At 55.7% G+C, this 17,244-nt stretch overlaps 2 protein-coding genes across 8 annotated transcripts in view; one reads left to right on the top strand and one right to left on the bottom strand.

The window, feature by feature from the left end:
* Nucleotides 1-16,991, top strand: part of arhgap21b (Rho GTPase activating protein 21b) — a 32,727-nt gene extending 15,736 nt beyond the window's left edge. For 5 of the 7 annotated variants that reach the window (XM_060058382.1, XM_060058386.1, XM_060058383.1 and 2 more), the window contains 18 exons: nucleotides 971-2,567; nucleotides 5,190-5,336; nucleotides 6,246-6,348; nucleotides 6,490-6,535; nucleotides 6,799-6,921; nucleotides 7,041-7,340; nucleotides 7,715-7,779; nucleotides 7,891-8,036; nucleotides 8,135-8,277; nucleotides 8,781-8,939; nucleotides 9,121-9,199; nucleotides 9,334-9,407; nucleotides 9,490-9,579; nucleotides 9,965-10,132; nucleotides 10,453-10,558; nucleotides 13,046-13,122; nucleotides 13,815-15,426; nucleotides 15,457-16,991. In XM_060058382.1, coding sequence (XP_059914365.1) covers nucleotides 971-2,567; nucleotides 5,190-5,336; nucleotides 6,246-6,348; nucleotides 6,490-6,535; nucleotides 6,799-6,921; nucleotides 7,041-7,340; nucleotides 7,715-7,779; nucleotides 7,891-8,036; nucleotides 8,135-8,277; nucleotides 8,781-8,939; nucleotides 9,121-9,199; nucleotides 9,334-9,407; nucleotides 9,490-9,579; nucleotides 9,965-10,132; nucleotides 10,453-10,558; nucleotides 13,046-13,122; nucleotides 13,815-15,359 — 4,968 coding nt within the window. In that variant the 3' untranslated portion in view covers nucleotides 15,360-15,426; nucleotides 15,457-16,991. The remainder of the gene's footprint in view (nucleotides 1-970; nucleotides 2,568-5,189; nucleotides 5,337-6,245; nucleotides 6,349-6,489; nucleotides 6,536-6,798; nucleotides 6,922-7,040; nucleotides 7,341-7,714; nucleotides 7,780-7,890; nucleotides 8,037-8,134; nucleotides 8,278-8,780; nucleotides 8,940-9,120; nucleotides 9,200-9,333; nucleotides 9,408-9,489; nucleotides 9,580-9,964; nucleotides 10,133-10,452; nucleotides 10,559-13,045; nucleotides 13,123-13,814; nucleotides 15,427-15,456) is intronic. The other 2 variants (XM_060058387.1, XM_060058388.1) reach the window with 1 other exon arrangement.
* LOC132462706 (dipeptidyl aminopeptidase-like protein 6) overlaps nucleotides 16,801-17,244 on the bottom strand; it is a 67,195-nt gene continuing 66,751 nt past the window's right edge. The window contains exon 24 of the mRNA XM_060058405.1: nucleotides 16,801-17,244. This exon is cut by the window's right edge and continues 1,289 nt beyond it. The gene's annotated coding sequence lies outside the window, so the exon portion shown is untranslated.

A 17,244-nucleotide genomic window follows, 5' to 3' on the forward strand; every position in this document is an offset into this window, starting at 1 on the left:
AACATGATGCCTGTGCCAATGGTCGCCGTACAGTGACCGCAGTACCTGTTGGCTTCGCGAGTGAACCGCGTCCCAGCTGGAAGCTCAAGCTGGCCTCGCCCCGTTTTTCATACAGCGTGCCAAAGCGAATTAGGGAGATAAAAGCCAGTGACCTCTGAACTTTGCCAGTACCGCCGTGCTTACAAAGGGCGGGACATGAGCGGGCACAGATTACCGTGGCACGGACCAGGTATTGTGTAACGCCCGGTGACGACTTACGAGAGAGGATTTGACACGGAGTAGTAGGGTCAGAGTCCATTTGGATTTCGATGTGAAGCCAAGAGAAAATATGTAATCGCAATGATTTCAGCCACGTTGTGGCATAGTTGACGCATGACAATGTCAAAGCGGTGATGTTGTAAAATTATAACAAACGATGGGTAGATGAACAACACATTGATGTTTGGGAGGTTGCCATCATCATGGGCTACCTCTTCAAGGTCCATTTTAAGGATTGGTTTGAAAACAAATCCTATCCACAGCTGTCATGCCTGTTTTTACTGCCGTAGGTAAAAAGGGATCACAGCAGGGCTTATAACGCAATTGTTGTATTGTTTTGTTTGATTTTTAAGTCCTTTGATACCATCCTGCTAGCTTCACGGTGGCAATTTCATGGGGAAAGGCTTACATGTTCTTACTGTCAATAGGACGCAGTGTGTCTTATGGAATAATACCCAATGCATTGCCAGAAACACTAAGAAAAGGGAACAGCTGAATAACATTGACACCGATGAACTACCAAACGCCTCCACATGCGCGTTGCGAGCACTGCCCACACACGCATGCACACAGCACCAGCACTGGAAGTCCAGGGCTCAGTCCCGCTCCCAGCAGCTCTTGTCTCCATGTTAAATATCACACATCACTGCAAATGTGGCTCCAAGTGTTGCCCTTCTGACGAGCTTCATCTTCTCCCTTTTCTCCCCCCTAGGCCTATTGCCAGGATGCCTACCAGCGTAGTCACAACCCGTACAGCGGGAATGCCTGTCACATACCAGAGCCCCCCCCTCTATGCTACCCCCGAGTAGACTGTAAGCCTCCGGCCATGGCCCAGGCCACGGACGCCCCCCCCCCGTCCGGGCAGGCGTGCAGGGGCTCCGTGGCGACCTCGGACCTCGGGTACCGCAAGGAGATCACGGTGCCGCCGTCGCCGCCTCGCGCCCCCTACCCAAAGAGCCAGCTGGCGGTGAGCCTGCGCAACGACGGCCTGAGGACCGTCGTGGTGCCCCCCGACGCGGCCCCCGCGGGCCGCATGGGGCCCTCGCACAGGATGGACTACGCGGACCCCGCCTTCCTCCGGGCCCGGCCCCGGTCGGTCTCCCAGTACCCGGCGTCGCGCAAGGCGGACGTCTACCCCGGGGGGCCCGGCCTGGCGCCCTACGGCCTGGCGCCGCCGCCCCACTTCCCCAACAACCACCAGAACATAGACTGGCGCACGTACCAGACCTACCGGGAGTACATCGACAACAAGGGCATCCACACGCACGCCAGCCGCACCATCCAGGAGCGGCTGGACAGCCTGCGCGCCGGCGGCCACAACTCCTTCAGCACGGCGCAGCACGCCCCCCCCGCGGGCTGGGTGCCCAAGGGGGTCCGCCGGCGGAGCACCTCCCACGAACGCTCCTACCACGGCCCCCCGCCGCGCTTCCAGGTGCCCCCGCGCAGCGCCTCCCAGGACCGCATGTGCGGCGCCGAGAGGGCGGCGCAGGCCCGCCACTGGCCGCCCCGCAGCGTGTCCCAGGACGGCCTGGCGCTCAAGGCGCGCTCGCGCTCCACGGACTACGTGGAGGCGGGGGAGCCGGCGTGGCCCGCGGAGCGGCGCGGCGGCGGCTACGGCAGGCCGGACCAGGGCGCGAGGCCCAGCCGGCAGGCGCTCCCCAGGCAGGCCTCGCTTTACCGGCCCTCGGCCGCGTACGGCGCGGGCAACATGCGGGGGCCCCCGAACCCGGCGCACTACGCTCAGGGGCCCGAGGCCCTTCAGACCCGCTCCTCGCCCATGCTCGCCGAGCGGTCCTCGCATCCGGGGCCGTCCGGGCCCCTCGCCGACCAAAGAGCCAAAGCCAACCTCGCGGGACACCTCCCCCAGCAGGGCCGCTCGCGGGCCGAGACCCTCCTCACCGCCACCGCCGGGTCGGGCCGCGAGGCCTCGGCGCTGGGCTACCGGCCGTCGTCGTACTCGGCCCCCCAGCAGCGGCCCCAGAGGCCCAGCATCCTGAAGACTGGGCCCCCCCTGCCGCCGCCGCCCCACCACCACCCCCAGAGCCACATGAACGGAGGGCGGAGCCCCGCGGAGGGCGGGGTGGTCCTCCGGGAGAAGCCCCCCTGCGGGAAGACGCCCAGCCCGCTGCGCCACCCCTCCTACATCCTGGCGGTGAACGACGACGGGGACCCGGCGGCGGGGGGCGTGGCGGCGTGCTGGCTGCCCAACGACACGCGGCGGGAGATCCACATGCGGCGGCTGGACGAGCAGCGGCAGGCCTCCTGCTCCAGCAACCTGGACGAGTCGCTGGACGCCATCCCCTTCATCGGTAAGGGGGTTGTCACGGCAACAGCGGCGGGGGCCCGCGCGTACTCCTCCTCCGTAGTAGTAGCGCCGTGGCTCCGGTGCTACGGAGCTCGTTTTAGCGAGCGTGTATTTTTAGCTTTAGTCTTGTTTTTTTAATAATGCGGTGTGAGTCTGTAGGGCATTTTGGTGAAAAATTCATCAGTCGTGAGCTGAAAAAGACGTGCGTGTGTCCACAAACATGCATAATATAGTGTAATTGTAGCCGATTTCTAGTAAGCCTTTATTTATAGCTCTAAAATGTTTATAATGTAGTGCATATTTTATAGCTCATTTGGGAGAAATGTGAAACTTTCCGTTGTGAGGCACACACACACACACACGCACACACACACACACACACGCACGCACGCACGCACGCGTGTAAATATCTTATGAGCAGTCATGTATGAAGGCAGGGCCGCTGTGCGGCTGCGCTTTGAGGGCAGATGTGTGAAAACATTACACTGCAGGGGGGGGGGGGGGAGTTGGTCTGAGTCGCATACATCCAGGGTTATATTTAGACGCTGTCAACACCTCCGGCATGATTCATCAATGTGGGTTTGTGATTGATAACTCTGGAGAATTCACCGATGTTATTATGTGGTGTTAATTATATGCTACTTGCTATTTTTCTTTTTTTTTCGGTCTGTAATTATCGTCCCTTGATTATACTACTTAAAAGAACTTGGGTTGTGGGTTTCCAAAGCGGTTGTCGATGACCGTGTTTTCTCATTGGACAATTATATTATCAACGTTGTTTACAATATGTTCCAAAAAAGTCTTCTCAAAACACCCGGCCCTAAGACAATCGTCCAATAGGATGAAAGAAAACGGAGTGAGTCCCGCCCTCTCAGTCCAACCCGTGTGGTGGCCCCCTACGTTGGTCTATCCTACCACTTGTTGTGGGGTGCCGTAGGAGACGTCGGTGAGCAGATCCACGGCCCAGGTGCACACAAAGCGTGCGGTGACAGCGGTGCTGCTGCCCCACACTCCGACCCCCTCACGCACACACACACACACACACCCCCACACACCCCATCTCCAGCACCACCACCCTGGGCCCCGTGCCCGGACCCTGGAGAACAGAGCTCCGATTGACCAGGCCTCCGGGTCCCCATCAATGAGTCACTTGAATGGCCGCTGGTCTTGGCACCGTGTCGTGTGAGGTCAGCCCGAGTTCCCATGGCCCGGATGGCAGCCTCCGATTGGTCAGATCGCCGTGTCCTAGCCTAGGCGACACCACGGGTCACTTTCTATTTTTTTTTTCTCGTTCGGTTAACAAGACATATTTTTTTCCGTCGGTTGGAATGCGGCCATGTTTTGCTTTGCTCAGTGAGGAGGAATCCGGGGCTTGACCGAGGCGGTGGGCGAGCCAGAGTTTGCTGTGTCATTCCAAGATTCAGACGAGGGATGACGGCCGCGGGCCGTTTATCCGGTAGCCGACATTTGCTAGTTTAGGCGTCGTGCAAAACCTCTCGCTGGCACCTCTCCATGCCGGGGCCAGGGTGGGCTGGCGGTGGCCGATGAAGGGACCCGCGGTTAGATGAGGCCCTGGACAGGGGAGCCTGTGTCCCCGGCCGCTGTACCATGCTGCTGGTGGAGAGGCTGGGCCGCCGGCAGAGCCCCTGGCTGTGGTGGCTGTGGTCGGACCAGGTGGCCTGGTGCAGCGTCTGCGACGACTGTGAGTGTCAGTATCTGCAGCTGGAGGAACCCGGTACGTCTCGACCGCTCCCATGCATCTGCCATGAGGGGTTGACGCCTTAATCTAGTAGTCGGGGAAAATAGATTTAAAAAAAAAAGCATGTTTATTTTTATTTTTATTGTGTATATTCTAACACAGAGTATCCCAATCGGTAACCCGTTTTGCTGACTTTTACACTACATTTGTAAATATGTGACCACCGGCATCCCACTCAGTGGAGATGACCAGCGAGAGATCAGACGCAGGCCATGTTCACAGTTTGTGTGCGTCATGTTGTCTTGCCTTGGGACTGGCGTGCACCCTCTGGTGTCAGTGGTCGAGATGGAGTGGTGTGACTTCGGTTGTTGGACTAGATAAAAGTTAGAAAGTTGTGGACGCACCTGCGGTGCGGAATCCGAGTGGGGTTGGCGCGTGATCTCCTATTGTGCTCTGCTCACACCCCCTCTTCCTCATATGCTCTGTTTCAAGGCTTCCCAGGCTGAAAGTAGGACATTTGCTTTTAAATTTAGCTCCCAGAGCCCCCAAGGCTGTAGAGAGCAGCTCTGCACTCTGAGCTCTTCAGGCACCGCCGTGCCAAGAGTGGGCGGTGTCGGAGAGCAGAGAACTTCCTCTCTCCCTCGCACTCTCTCCTACAGAGCATGTCAGCACAGGATCCGTCGTCCTGATGGGGCTGCGTGATTTGTGTGGCGCCGTCGCCAGCCCTGCGGGGCCGCATGTCCAGCGCGTTATCCCTTAATAGCGCTGCGGACAGCACAGTAGCTGATTATGGGCAAAGCATCAAAACCCTGACCCAATTCACAGGGCTGGGTTGCGGTCGGCCATGCAGCTGTTGTGCCCTAAGCTGTGAGCCATCCGCCGTGAGCGTGTGCCATAACGTGATGTCACGCGCCGTGTGATTCACAGACGAGCCGGCCAGCCCCAGCGTCGACCGCGAGGTCACTTCCATCCCTGCTGCGGCGGTGATATCAGTGGCCCCGGCCCAGGCCACCGCGCCACCAAGCCCGGCCACGCCGTCGCCTCTCATTCGACGCCAGCTGTCACATGACCAAGGTAAGAGCTGTTTTGGAGATGGGTGGCCCGTGTGGCAGCGACCACAGGAGGGCTGAAACGGTTGGTCGAGTCAACAACGAGTCGGTCGACAGACTGATTGATTGATTAATCGTGTAAGTCGCTTATCAATTACTGACAATGAACATCTGCTGCTTATTGTTGCGGTTGGGTTCAAATATTTGGTTCATGGATCATTGCTAAACGAATATTTGGGTTATTCTTGGCTGCTTGCCAGATAAAGGAAGCACATTTGAGACACTTGACACTCAAAACTCTTTTTGGCAATTGCTATTATTAATAAATATTTTATAGACAAAATGATTAATTGATCAATCGAGAAAATATTCATAAGATTGACCGACTGAAAATGATCATCATTACTGCAGTCCTACACCGCCCTCAATGGTACGTTGTCAGGCATACAGCTGGCTTTACTCTCCTGAAGAGAGACCTCTTTTGGCAGAAATCCAGTCTCTTTCTATGATGCAACACCAAAGATCAATATACATTATCCTGCGGCCAGTTGCTGCTATGCATCTCAAGCTAGTTGTTTAATCCCTGCTCCTCAGTCTTAACCTCACTCCGTACCGCTCGGCATGGGAAGGTCAACTGCTTATCTCCCTCCCTGGGGACCTGTGCATGCCCTCGGTTGGAGGCACTCATGCAGCATTCATATCTCCGTAGTGGTCTCCGCTGGCAGTCCCAGTTGTTGACTTTGCGCCCAAGCCAAACACGGGACAATCCTATTAACTGGCTGACACCATAAGACACGGGCTGGATGCTCGGAACGCAAACGGCTCTGCGCATTACTTTCACTGCCTGCATTCTCATTTACCCCACGGTCATACGAACGTGTGTGTGTGTGTGTGTGTGTGTTTAATGTGTGCTTAATGTGTGACCTTTTTCCAGAGTCCCTCAGAAATGCCCTGCTGGAGTCCGACGCCGCCGGTAAGACGGAGCGCTCCAAGTCTTATGACGAGGGCCTGGACAACTACCGGGAAGAGCGTGGACGGTGAGAGTCCTGGGGGATCTAATCACGGGATCTCATTGGTCCACACGGAAGCCGGTCTGATGTAATCTGGCGTAACCACATTTTGTTTATTTACCTCCTCCCTTTCTCCCTCCCTTTCTCCCTCTCTCTCCTCCTCTTCAGCCGTGCCTCCGGGAAACACATGCCTAGCTACCGGGGCCTGAGGAAGGTGAGTGTCTTCAGCTATGAAGGGTGGACTGATAAAGTTATTTTTTTCTGATTCGAATGCACCGTTTGGAGGTCATGGCATGTTCAATCCTAAATTGTGTTTCCAGGAAGCGTTTCTTTGTAAAGACTCGTATTCATTTTATGATTAGATATCTTCATCGGCTTCCTGGAACAATGTCGGTGTCCTCATGGTCTGTGTTTCACCCGTTCTGCGGGGCTTTGTTCGTGACGTCGCCTCATCCCCGGCTGTGCCTTCACTTGCAGACTCTGGACGGTCACAAGTCCGACGACTCGAGCTCGCGGCGGGACTCCTCGTCCGACGTCTTCCCCGACTCTTCCAAAGAAGGCTGGCTCAACCTGCGGCAGCTGCTCACGGATAAAAGCAAGGTGCGTGCACGGCCGCGCCGACCACCGCGCAACCGACGCATAAAAGCCTCATCAACCCGTCCTCCACACACCACCGTGCGGGGAGTAACCCTCCCTTCTCTCTTCCTGCGTCGGCGTAGCGCGCCGGGGGCGGGATGAAGTCGTGGAAGCAGACGTACGGCGTGCTGCGCGGCCACTCCCTCACGCTGTACAAGGACAAGAAGGAGGGGCTGTCCCACGCCTCCTCGCAGTCGGACGAGGACCTGCAGCCCATCTGCGTCAAGGCCTGCCTGATCGACATCTCCTACAGCGACACCAAGCGCAAGAACGTGCTGCGGCTCACCACGTCGGACTGCGAGTACCTCTTCCAGGCGGAGGGCCGCGACGACATGCTCTCTTGGATCCGGGTCATCCAGGAGAGCAGCAACCTGGACCAAGAGGTGGGGTTCTGGGGGGGGGGGTGCACTGACTAGACGGTATCACGACCGTGCGGACCTTCGATCAGGGGACATTGTCTTGAACTCGTTGTAGCTCTGCGCCTTATGGAGAGACGGGTCACTGTTGGACGCGTCGGTTTGGATTTGGTCTGTAGTGGGCGTTAATGTAAAATGAAAACCTTCTTTACACGATTTATTTCCTTCATACCAGACCTACCCAGTGTTTCGATATACCAATTTGGTTTGTTTTTATTGACTGATGGTATACATAGCCTGTTAGACCAGAACGCAGCGTGAGTCGATTACCCTGTCACTCGTATTGCTTCACGCCTGCCACATTGTCGACTTGTCTGATTGATTACACTGCAACGTTTCAGAACACGTCTTTCACAAGCCAGGACCTGATCAGCAGAAAGATCAAGGAATACAACACCATGATGAGGTACGGAGAAGCCGCCGCCGCCCCCTAGTGTCCAGCCACGGCACCGCGCCTCCACACTGACAGACCCCCACTGTGTTCCTCTGATTGACGTTTGATTGACACCTGTTGCAGCGCACCCAGCAGCCGATCGGAGCCCTCCCCCAAGGCGTCCCGCCAGTCCCTCAGCCTCAAGCAGGCCTTCCTGGGGCCCAAAGGAGAGGGCAAGGGCCACAGCCCACACTCGCCCAAAACAGGGGACGACAGAAGATCTGCTAGGGGTAAGGGGCACGCTGTCACACCTGGTATTGTAGAGAGGGAGAGAGGGGGGGTCCCCTGAGCGCACTAACTCGGGTTGTGTGTTCCCCCGCCACTCCAGATGACTCCAGCCCTCCGCGGGACCGGGCCAGCTGGAAGATGGGCATCCCGGGCCTCATGAGGAAGCCCTTCGAGAAGAAACCGCCCGCGGGCGCCTCGTTCGGGGTGCGGCTGGACGACTGCCCCCCCGCCATCTCCAACAGGGTGAGTGAGCGGTCGCGCCGTTACGATCGTTAGCGGGGGGGTGAGTGCTGGTTTGTTTTTGTTTTATGTGGAAAAAAAATCGCATACATCTGCACTTTGTGTGTTTCCGCGGTAGCAGCCTCTAGTGGCCTGAGTCGGAGCTACGCTTGTAGCTGTGTCGTTTTCAGGTGGTTGCTGTTTTCTGAGGTTTTTCCCTCGGCGGGGGTTTAAGTGGACCACAATAAAACGATTTACAGAGTCATATTCCCGCGATGGATTGTGCTTTCTAATGGAGTAAACCGTTTTGTTTGTTTTTCCTAAGTGAATGTGGAATGCATCCGACTCCTGAGAGAACCACTCCACAGCTGCAGTGTTGGTAAACCTGTTGTTGTCCCCATCCATTGACCCTGCTGTGTGTGTGTGTGTGTGTGTGTGTGTGTGTGTGTGTGTGTGTGTGTGTGTGTGTGTGTGTGTGTGTGTGTGTGTGTGTGTGTGTGTGTGTGTGTGTGTGTGTGTGTGTGTAGTTTGTGCCCCTGATCGTGGAGGTGTGCTGTAAGGTGGTGGAGGAGCGGGGCCTAGAGTACACGGGGATCTACAGGGTCCCCGGGAACAACGCCGCCATCTCCAACATGCAGGAGGAGCTCAACAGCAAGGGCATGAACGACATCGATGTTGAGGAGGACGTGAGTTCACACATGCACAGCGCACGCACATGTTTGCATGCAGGCACACACACTCACAAACGTGCGACCGCATCCGTGTCCCATTTAGTCAGAAATATTATGGACAATATTGTATTCTTCAAAGTACACAATATTTTCTTCTCACTCTTCTTTCTCTTATTTTTTTCTTTCTTCATTTTAGAAATGGCGGGACCTCAATGTTATCAGTAGTCTGCTGAAATCCTTCTTCCGGAAACTTCCAGAACCTCTGTTTACAAATGGTGAGTCGATTCTCGGAAAACATTGACAATCGACTATTTAACCAACATATCGTCATCTTATTGGTGTTTTGCCGGTGCGTCTGTCTGTGAACCTGACCCGTGACTCTACTTATTTTTCCCTCAACCCGTAACAGAAAAATATGCAGACTTCATCGAGGCGAACCGAGCGGAAGAAGCGGTGGAGCGGTTAAAAGAGCTGAAGAGGCTGGTAGGTGGATCAGAACCGGCAGCAGCCCCCTCATTACCTCGCTCTCCCCCTAAAGGACTCACCCCGGCTCCCCTCTCTCTAGATCTACGAGCTGCCCGAGCACCACTACGAGACTCTCAAGTATCTCCTCCTCCACTTAAAGAAGGTCGCGGAAAACTGTGAGACCAACAAGGTAGGAACGATGTCGCCACTGCCCCGGGTTGGCTGACAAACCGCAAGGTTTCTAGTTCCATCCCCGCCGCTTACGAGCCGAGGGTCGAGGTGTCCCTGAGCAAGGCAATCTAACCCCAACTGCTCCCGACGAGCTGGCTGTCGCCTTGCATGGCTGCCCAGCGCCGTCGATGTGTGAATGTGTGCATGAACGGGTTTATGTCAGGCAATGTTGTAAAGTCCTTCTGGCGGCCACTGGTTATACAAAATGCAGTCAATTTACCATTTACCGTGCCCACCGCTACTACTCTGGCGCTGGGACAAAACGTTCAGTCAAAAGGAGACATGGATAAGGTTTACGTATCCACACGTCTAAACACCGTCTCTGTGGTTGCCCCTCCGTCCAGATGGAGCCCCGTAACCTGGCCATCGTGTTCGGGCCCACGTTGGTGCGCACCTCGGAGGACAACATGACCAACATGGTGAACCACATGCCCGACCAGTGTAAGATCGTGGAGAACCTCATCCAGCAGTGCGACTGGTTCTTCAGCCAGGAGGCCACGGATGAACCCGATGTACGTATGCCACGCCTCTCCCCCACGAGTCGAGACCAGCGGTCAAACCTCATGCGCGGACGACGCACTCGGCCTCGCCGATCGGTTCAAAGTCGTGCTTTTGGTGTTGAATGACATCGCTCGGCACCAGTACGAGCCAATGAGAACCCGCGGTTGGATCGATCTGTGTGTCATCACAAACTTGAGTTGCATCCACAACCGAAGTTTCTTTTTAGTGTTTCGTTCACTCGAGTGGTCCTCCCTTCACCACAACCACCTTCTCCGAGGTGCTCTCCGCATGCCCTCCTTGTATTAAGTCGTGCCCGTGTGTTCTGCCTTAGACCTCGGCGGACCAGGAGAGCACGGTGCAGTCCCAGCCCGTGCCCAACATCGACCACCTGCTGTCCAACATCGGCCGTACGGCGGCCTCGCCCGGGGAGGTCTCAGGTACGTCCCCCACCCCCGGGGCGTGGCTCTGGAGCGATGAGCGTAGAGACATTACACGCCAGCCAGACATGCATTAACCTCGCAGTTCTATAGACATGCTTTTTTGTTTTTCATGAATGTGTGCTTGCTAATAATAATAATAATAATAATAATGATGATGATAATGTTAGTGAGCTGCTGTCATGTTCTTAACATGCATTTGAGACTGGCTGTTTGCTTCGATCACGGGCAGTGTTTTCCTAATGAATTTGTTGCACCATTTGGAACAATTGATCAAATTAATTTGCAGTACGTCAGGCATACGATTCTTCTTTTTAATTTGACTTCAATTTGTTGATTTTGATTTATTATTTGGTACTTTATTTATTTGTTTTCCCCACCACCCTTCATATTTCTGTTCCATTCCTGGCTCCAGACTACTCTTCCTCTTGTCTTAGCCTATACTTTTCCTTGCGTTGAGAAAAAAAGACGACTCTGTTTCTTTCAGTTCTTTTCTTCCCCTCCTCCTCCACCACACATAAACCCGGCATGTTCTCCACCCCCAAAAAGACACACAAAAGACGAACCAAACAGTGCAAAGACCCAAAGCCACACAGAGCGGCCGTTGTTGTCCTAACCCATTCTGACCTGTTCCCCCCTCTGTGTCCAGTGTGTTGTTTCTCTCCCCTGTCCCTGTCCAGCACTCACTCCCTCACCCACTGTTGCCACAGGCCAAGTGGGCGGAGTCTATCAATCGCTGATGTCACTGCTGGACTCTGTAATGTCCGCCGTGGACAGCTGGGACTGTAGGAAGAAGGACGAGTGTTGTGCCCAGTGTAGCTGCCTAATCTGCCGATCGCCGCGGCGGCTGTTGTAAAAAATTGGGATGGCAGGAGCGCAGAAAAGAAAGATGCGCAAAAAAAAAAAACGAAAGAAAGAGAAGTCGATGTTTGTCATATATCTCTCTATATCTATATATACATCTATTTTTGTTCCTGTGGTGTGCACGCTGTGTTTTTTCTATTACCAACCGCCGTGAACGGAGGCGATGCAGGGCGATGCTGCTGCACTTTGTCTGAAAGCCCTTCTGCTGTCTCTTGTTGTCTCTAAAGCTGATCGCAAGGACGAGTAGCATGGTATGATGATCCCCTGGCTCTCGCCCCCGGCCACGTGGCCTACTCTGTGATGGTTGTCTGGGAGACGGGGGAGGGCGAGGAGGGAGGGAGGGGGCGGGGGGTGGGAGTCTACCGTCCAGTACACATGTGCTTGCTTACACACACAAAGACACACACACGCAGACACACTCTCTCACGGTGGACATCAGGGACTGAATGGCTCACTGGCGCGCGAGAACAAACACTTTAGTCTCACGCTTTAGTCTGCTCGGTGGCCACGCGTTGACGAAACGCAGACATAGCTGTCGGTAGATATAGTGACCGCAGGCTGGCCGTTGTGTCCTCAGTTGGCGTTTTTTTTCTTTTGTTGTTGTGTTCCGTCTGCTTGTTTGGTGTTTGTGGCATCTTTATAAATATATAAACTGAGATATGGATTGAACCATTCGTCAGGATGCTGGGGTCCGACCCCAAACATCCGTGGCCACATCGCCACCCACCCCGCCAACTGTGACAGGATCAGTGTTTACCATCTCCCCCGTTCTCCCGTCTAAACCGCACAAGGCTCTCAACAGAGTTTAGTCTGCTTCCTGTTTTTGACGACTGCTGCTGGTTTTGCGTCTTTGTTTATCATTTGGATTGGGCGGATATTATTGCACTATATTGTTTGCTCCCGGTGCTTGGCATACAGCATGGTTTTCACGCTCTCTCCTGGCGTTTGAGGATCTTTGAGTTCCTCGCTGCGTCGACCCTTTTTTTGCTTTGCCCTTCTTGTACGTGGCTTCAGGACTCGTGGTTTGAACGTCAGCTAGAGAGAATGTCCACCACCTAACGAGCCCCGTCAGGAACCGACCGCTAATGCGACCGGACACTCCCGTGGCCCCGTCATTGCACCACATGACGCTCCCAAACATCCACCTCGACCCCCCCCCCCCCCCCCCGGCCCCGTTGAGAAGGACCCGTCAGGGATCGGGTCTTCGTTTGGTGGGGTCGCTACACGCAACGCTCCCATCCCACGTGTTTGTCCGTGATGTTTCGTCTTGTTCCATGGGAACGCGGAGCATGAGCTGATCCGTCTGCCGCGTCCGCTGTCGGGCGTCCTCCATCACTTCTTCTTCCTGCTCCTCTGCCACCGAGTTGCAGTTCACCACACCGCGCCCGTCTGACCACCTCCTCCTCCTCCTCCTCCTCCTCCTTCACCGCCACCATCGGCTGGTCTATACAACGTGTTGTCCTGCTTCCAGCTGCCTCCATCATCACTGTGTGTGTGTGTGTGTGTGTGTGTGTGTGTGTGTGTCTGTGTATGTGTGTTCTGCAACCTTTCCATCTGCCTCCTAACTCACGCCTCTTTCTGCTCTTCTTCCTCCTCAACACCATTCCCCCCCAGTCCCCCCAGGCGGAGGAGTGTTCACTGACTGCTCTCTCGTCTCTTTACACACAGATTCAGCATGCAGTGACTCCTCCAGATCCAAGGTAGGCGCTGTTGTACACTTAATACCCCAAGGTTTAGTATTGCTCTGTCTCTGGTTGGTTCTGGGGTTGTTGCCGCCATGCCATGTGCAGGGGGCATTTTCGACACCATTTTCATCTAAGATTAAGAGATTGGGTTTTAATTAGGCTTCATCCAATCTGTAAGCTTGAATGAAGTTTGAAGGAAGTTAGTATGACACGGATATAAGATATACTCCCCTATCAGATGGAAGTCCCCCTCTCCGGGTAGGCTACATTAGAACCATCCCTGGCTGTGTGTCTTAAATTATTTGTCTCACAGTGTGTGTGTCTCACATTGTGTGTTTGTGTGTCTTACATTGTGTGTCTGTGTGTCTTACATTGTCTGGTCTTGCATTGTGTGTGTGTCTTACAATGTGTGTGTCTTTGTGTGTGTGCGTGTGTTTCACATTGTGTGTGTGTCTTACAATGTGTGTGTGTCTCACTTTGTGTGCGTCTTACAATGTGTGTGTGTCTCACTTTGTGTGCGTGTGCCTTATATTGTGTGTGTTTGTGTGTGTCTTACATTGTGTGTGTGTGTGTCTCACATTGTGTGTGTCTTACATTGTGTGTGTGTGTCCCACATTGAGTGTGTGTCTTTGTGTGTGTGTGTGTGTGTCTTTGTGTGTGTCCTACATTGTGTGTGTCTCACATTGTGTGTGTGTGTGTGTGTGCAGGGCCTGTGGGGCCCCGGGAAGGACCAGTGTAGCAGGGAGATGCTGCGCTCCTCCTTCTTCGTCAGCCGCAAGCGCAAGAAGCCCAAGACCCAGCCCAGCAGCTCCGACGACGACCTGGACGCCGCCTACCCCAAGAAGGAGCTCCCGCCCTCCCCCTGGTCCCCCGGGGGCCCGGCGGGGGAGGCGGAGGGGCCCCGCGGGACGGACCTCGTCGACGCCGCGGACGGGCGGGGCGGCGGCGGCTCCCCGGAGGGGCGGGGGGACGCGGTCGACGGCAAAGACTCGCGCTCCAGCAGCCTGCTGTCGCAGCCGTCCCCCCCGCCGTCCCCCCGGCGCGCCTCGCCCTCCCCGCCGCCCCGCGCCACCCCCTCCCCCTACGCCTCCCCCCCGCACTCCCCCGCCCTGGGCTACCCCACCAAGGCGCCGTCCCTCTACGACGACGCCGTGTCGGACCTGGGCACCATGAACAGCACCAGCTCCCAGGCCTCGGGCCCCCCCCGGGCCAGGCGCGGCCGGGCCCCGGGGCCCCAGCCCCCGGAGGCGGCGGAGGTGTGCTCCATCACGTCGGACTACTCCACCACCTCCTCCATGACCTTCCTGACGGGGGCGGAGCTCTGCGCCCTCGGCCCCGAGGCACGCTCGGTGTCGGGGAGCCGCGGCGGCGGCGGCGGCGGCGGCGAGGACGACGCCGACGACGAACGCAGCGAGCTCATCAGCGAGGGGCGGGCCATGGAGACGGACAGCGAGTGCGACCTGTCCGTGTTCACGAGCGGGAAGGAGGAGCCGGCGGCGGAGGAGGCGGGCCCCGCCGCCGCCGCCCAGGGGGCCCCCGAGGCGATGCGGCCCCTGCCCTTCCACCGGCTGATCGAGTGCGACACGCTGTCCCGCAAGAAGGCGTCGGCGGCGCGGCAGAAGACGGACAGCGAGTCGTCGCTGGACGCGGCGGGCGAGCCGGGCCGGCTCTCGCGCGCGGCGGCGGCGGCGGCGGCCGGCCGCTCCACGGGCAGCCTCAGCTCCTCGTCGCGCAGCGAGTCGGAGAAGGCGGAGCCGCCGCCATGGCGGCTGAAGATCACGGAGCGCCTCAAGTGCCGCCTGCGCACGTCGGTGGACGACATGTTCGGCGTGGGCGGCCAGCGCGCGGCGGAGGGGGGCCGCGCCAAGAAGAAGAACATCCGCCGGCGCCACACCATGGGCGGCCAGCGGGACTTTGGCGAGCTGTCGGTGCTCGGCGAGTGGCAGCAGGCGGGCTCGCGCGCCGAGCTGTCGGCCGTGGACCGCCTGCGGCCCAAGTGCAGCTCGCAGGACTTCTCCATCCGCGACTGGATCGCCCGCGAGCGCCACCGCACCAGCAACCCCGAGGTCAGCCTGGACCTGGGGGAGGCCCCGGCCCCGGCGCCGGGCCCGGGCCCCGCCTCCGCCTCGGAGCTCCTCCCCCAGCGCCGGGAGGCCGCGCCCGGCAAGAGCCTGAGCCTGTCGGCCACGGCGCACCCCCACAAACTGTCGGGCGCCCAGGTGGTCCAGTCACGCTTCTATCAGTGCCTGTGAGGGGGGGGAGGCCCCGCCCTGTGGTGGGCGGGCCCCTCTAGGGCCCCGTCGGTGTGTGTGTGTGTGTGTGTGTGTGTGTGTGTGTGTGTGTGTGTGAGTGAATACGTCGCTGAGGCGTGTCGTCTTGGATCTTATTAATGTCTGTGAATGAGCATGTTGTACTGAACACGTGTCGGCCCTTGTGTGGCCTTGTGTCTGTGAGGGTGGTGCGTGTTTGTCAGTGTTTGTGTGTGTGTGTGTGCGCTTGTGAATAATGATATCCGCGCACACAGGGATTGTGGATCTGTTTCATTGTCTGGCATGGGAGAAGATGTGGTTTCATATAAAAAAGAAAATGCTATTTTTTTTTTTTTTTCAATGACAAGTGACGGGAGAAAGGCCCCCGCCTTCGGCTCCAGGTCCCCGTTATGCTGATCAGACGCCCCCCCCGGGAGCCCGTCGTCGTGTATTGAGAGAGTCTGGACAGTGATGTTGAAGATGGGCTTGTGGAAAGGGTCCTTTAGTGAGGTTTGATGAATAGGCGCTAGGAAGTAGGTAGCTGTAGGAAAGGAAAGTAAAACATAGGACTGGAATCTAGCGTTGCAGAGAGAGCGCATTTATTTTTAGTGGAGCAGGAAAGCGATGGTTGGAGTCGGTGAGTCGTGGGTGTACCAAATGAAGAATGTACAGACGTGCTTGCTGTAACGCTGACTAAAAGCTTTAGTTGCTTGTATTTTTAAAGTGTACATATCATTTTTTTATGAATTAATTGCTCTTTCTTTCTTTACTTGAAGTGTATTTTTAGTTTTTGGTACGGGGGCTACACAGGCTCCAAATGAGGAACCCCCCCCTGCCTCGCGGTACAAGATGACGGGAGACACTGGACATGGGAAATACTGTTTTTAAATCCACCCCTCTTTCATCTCTCAACCCTACAACCCTCCCAGAGCCGCGAACAACGCCTCTGATAGCAACGTGGTCCGCTTTGGGTGACGAGTCGATGCGCCCGTGAATTCGCACGCTCGTCTGCCCCCCTGTGGCCGAAGTTAACAACCGATCGGAGAGGAAGGAAACGCCGAAACCATGAATAATCAAGAGAAAGAGGGCATGGATTTCAGAGCGATAGGAAGTGCCTCTCGATGAAATGTTAAGAGTGCCATAGGGTATTCTGTTGGGATACCTTTTTAAAGATGTGAACTGTGAATGATTTGTATTGTGGACCCACACACACACACAAACACACAACAGGTGATTTAACTCAATGCCGAGCTTCCATTCCTGAGGCATTCCACTCTGGTCTTAACATGTTTTATACTCGATTTTATTTTGTTTTTCCATTTTTGGGATTTTAACAGAACTTGAATTTTAAATATTTGTGTAAAAATAAGTAAGTTAATTGTGTATATAAATGCAATGTTTTAGCTGCTTTTCTCCATTTCCATAGATTTTTTTTTTTGCGGGATTCTCGTTAAGTATACAGTATTGCCAGGTGTGGCTGGGCAGTGATAAAAAGGTACTGGAGGGCCCGGCCGACATGCATTGGGCTCTCCTGAGCTGGACCATTTGTAACCAATCTGTGGGCCTCCCCCGTAGGGAGGAAGCGAGGAGGGACAAAGCCTTCGAAAACACTGGAAATAAACCTTGTCAATGGCACACGCGTCTCTGGTTCTTTATTGAGATGAGGCGCAGTTTGATCGTGACGCACCTAAACTGGAACCGTGGTTCTTGTTTGCTCCTGAGCGCCACAAGCGACCCAAACGATAAACAGAACTTTCCCGAGCAGTTCTGATGCGATACGTTCAGACAATCGGGGTCGGGTCACTTTTAAAAATGCTTTATGTACAAGTTGCGCAATCACACACAACAAAGACTTGAAACAATAAGATTTTATACAATTTTTACAACA

Source organism: Gadus macrocephalus, chromosome 8, assembly GCF_031168955.1.
Source record: "Gadus macrocephalus chromosome 8, ASM3116895v1".
NCBI classification, from domain to species: Eukaryota; Metazoa; Chordata; class Actinopteri; order Gadiformes; family Gadidae; genus Gadus; species Gadus macrocephalus.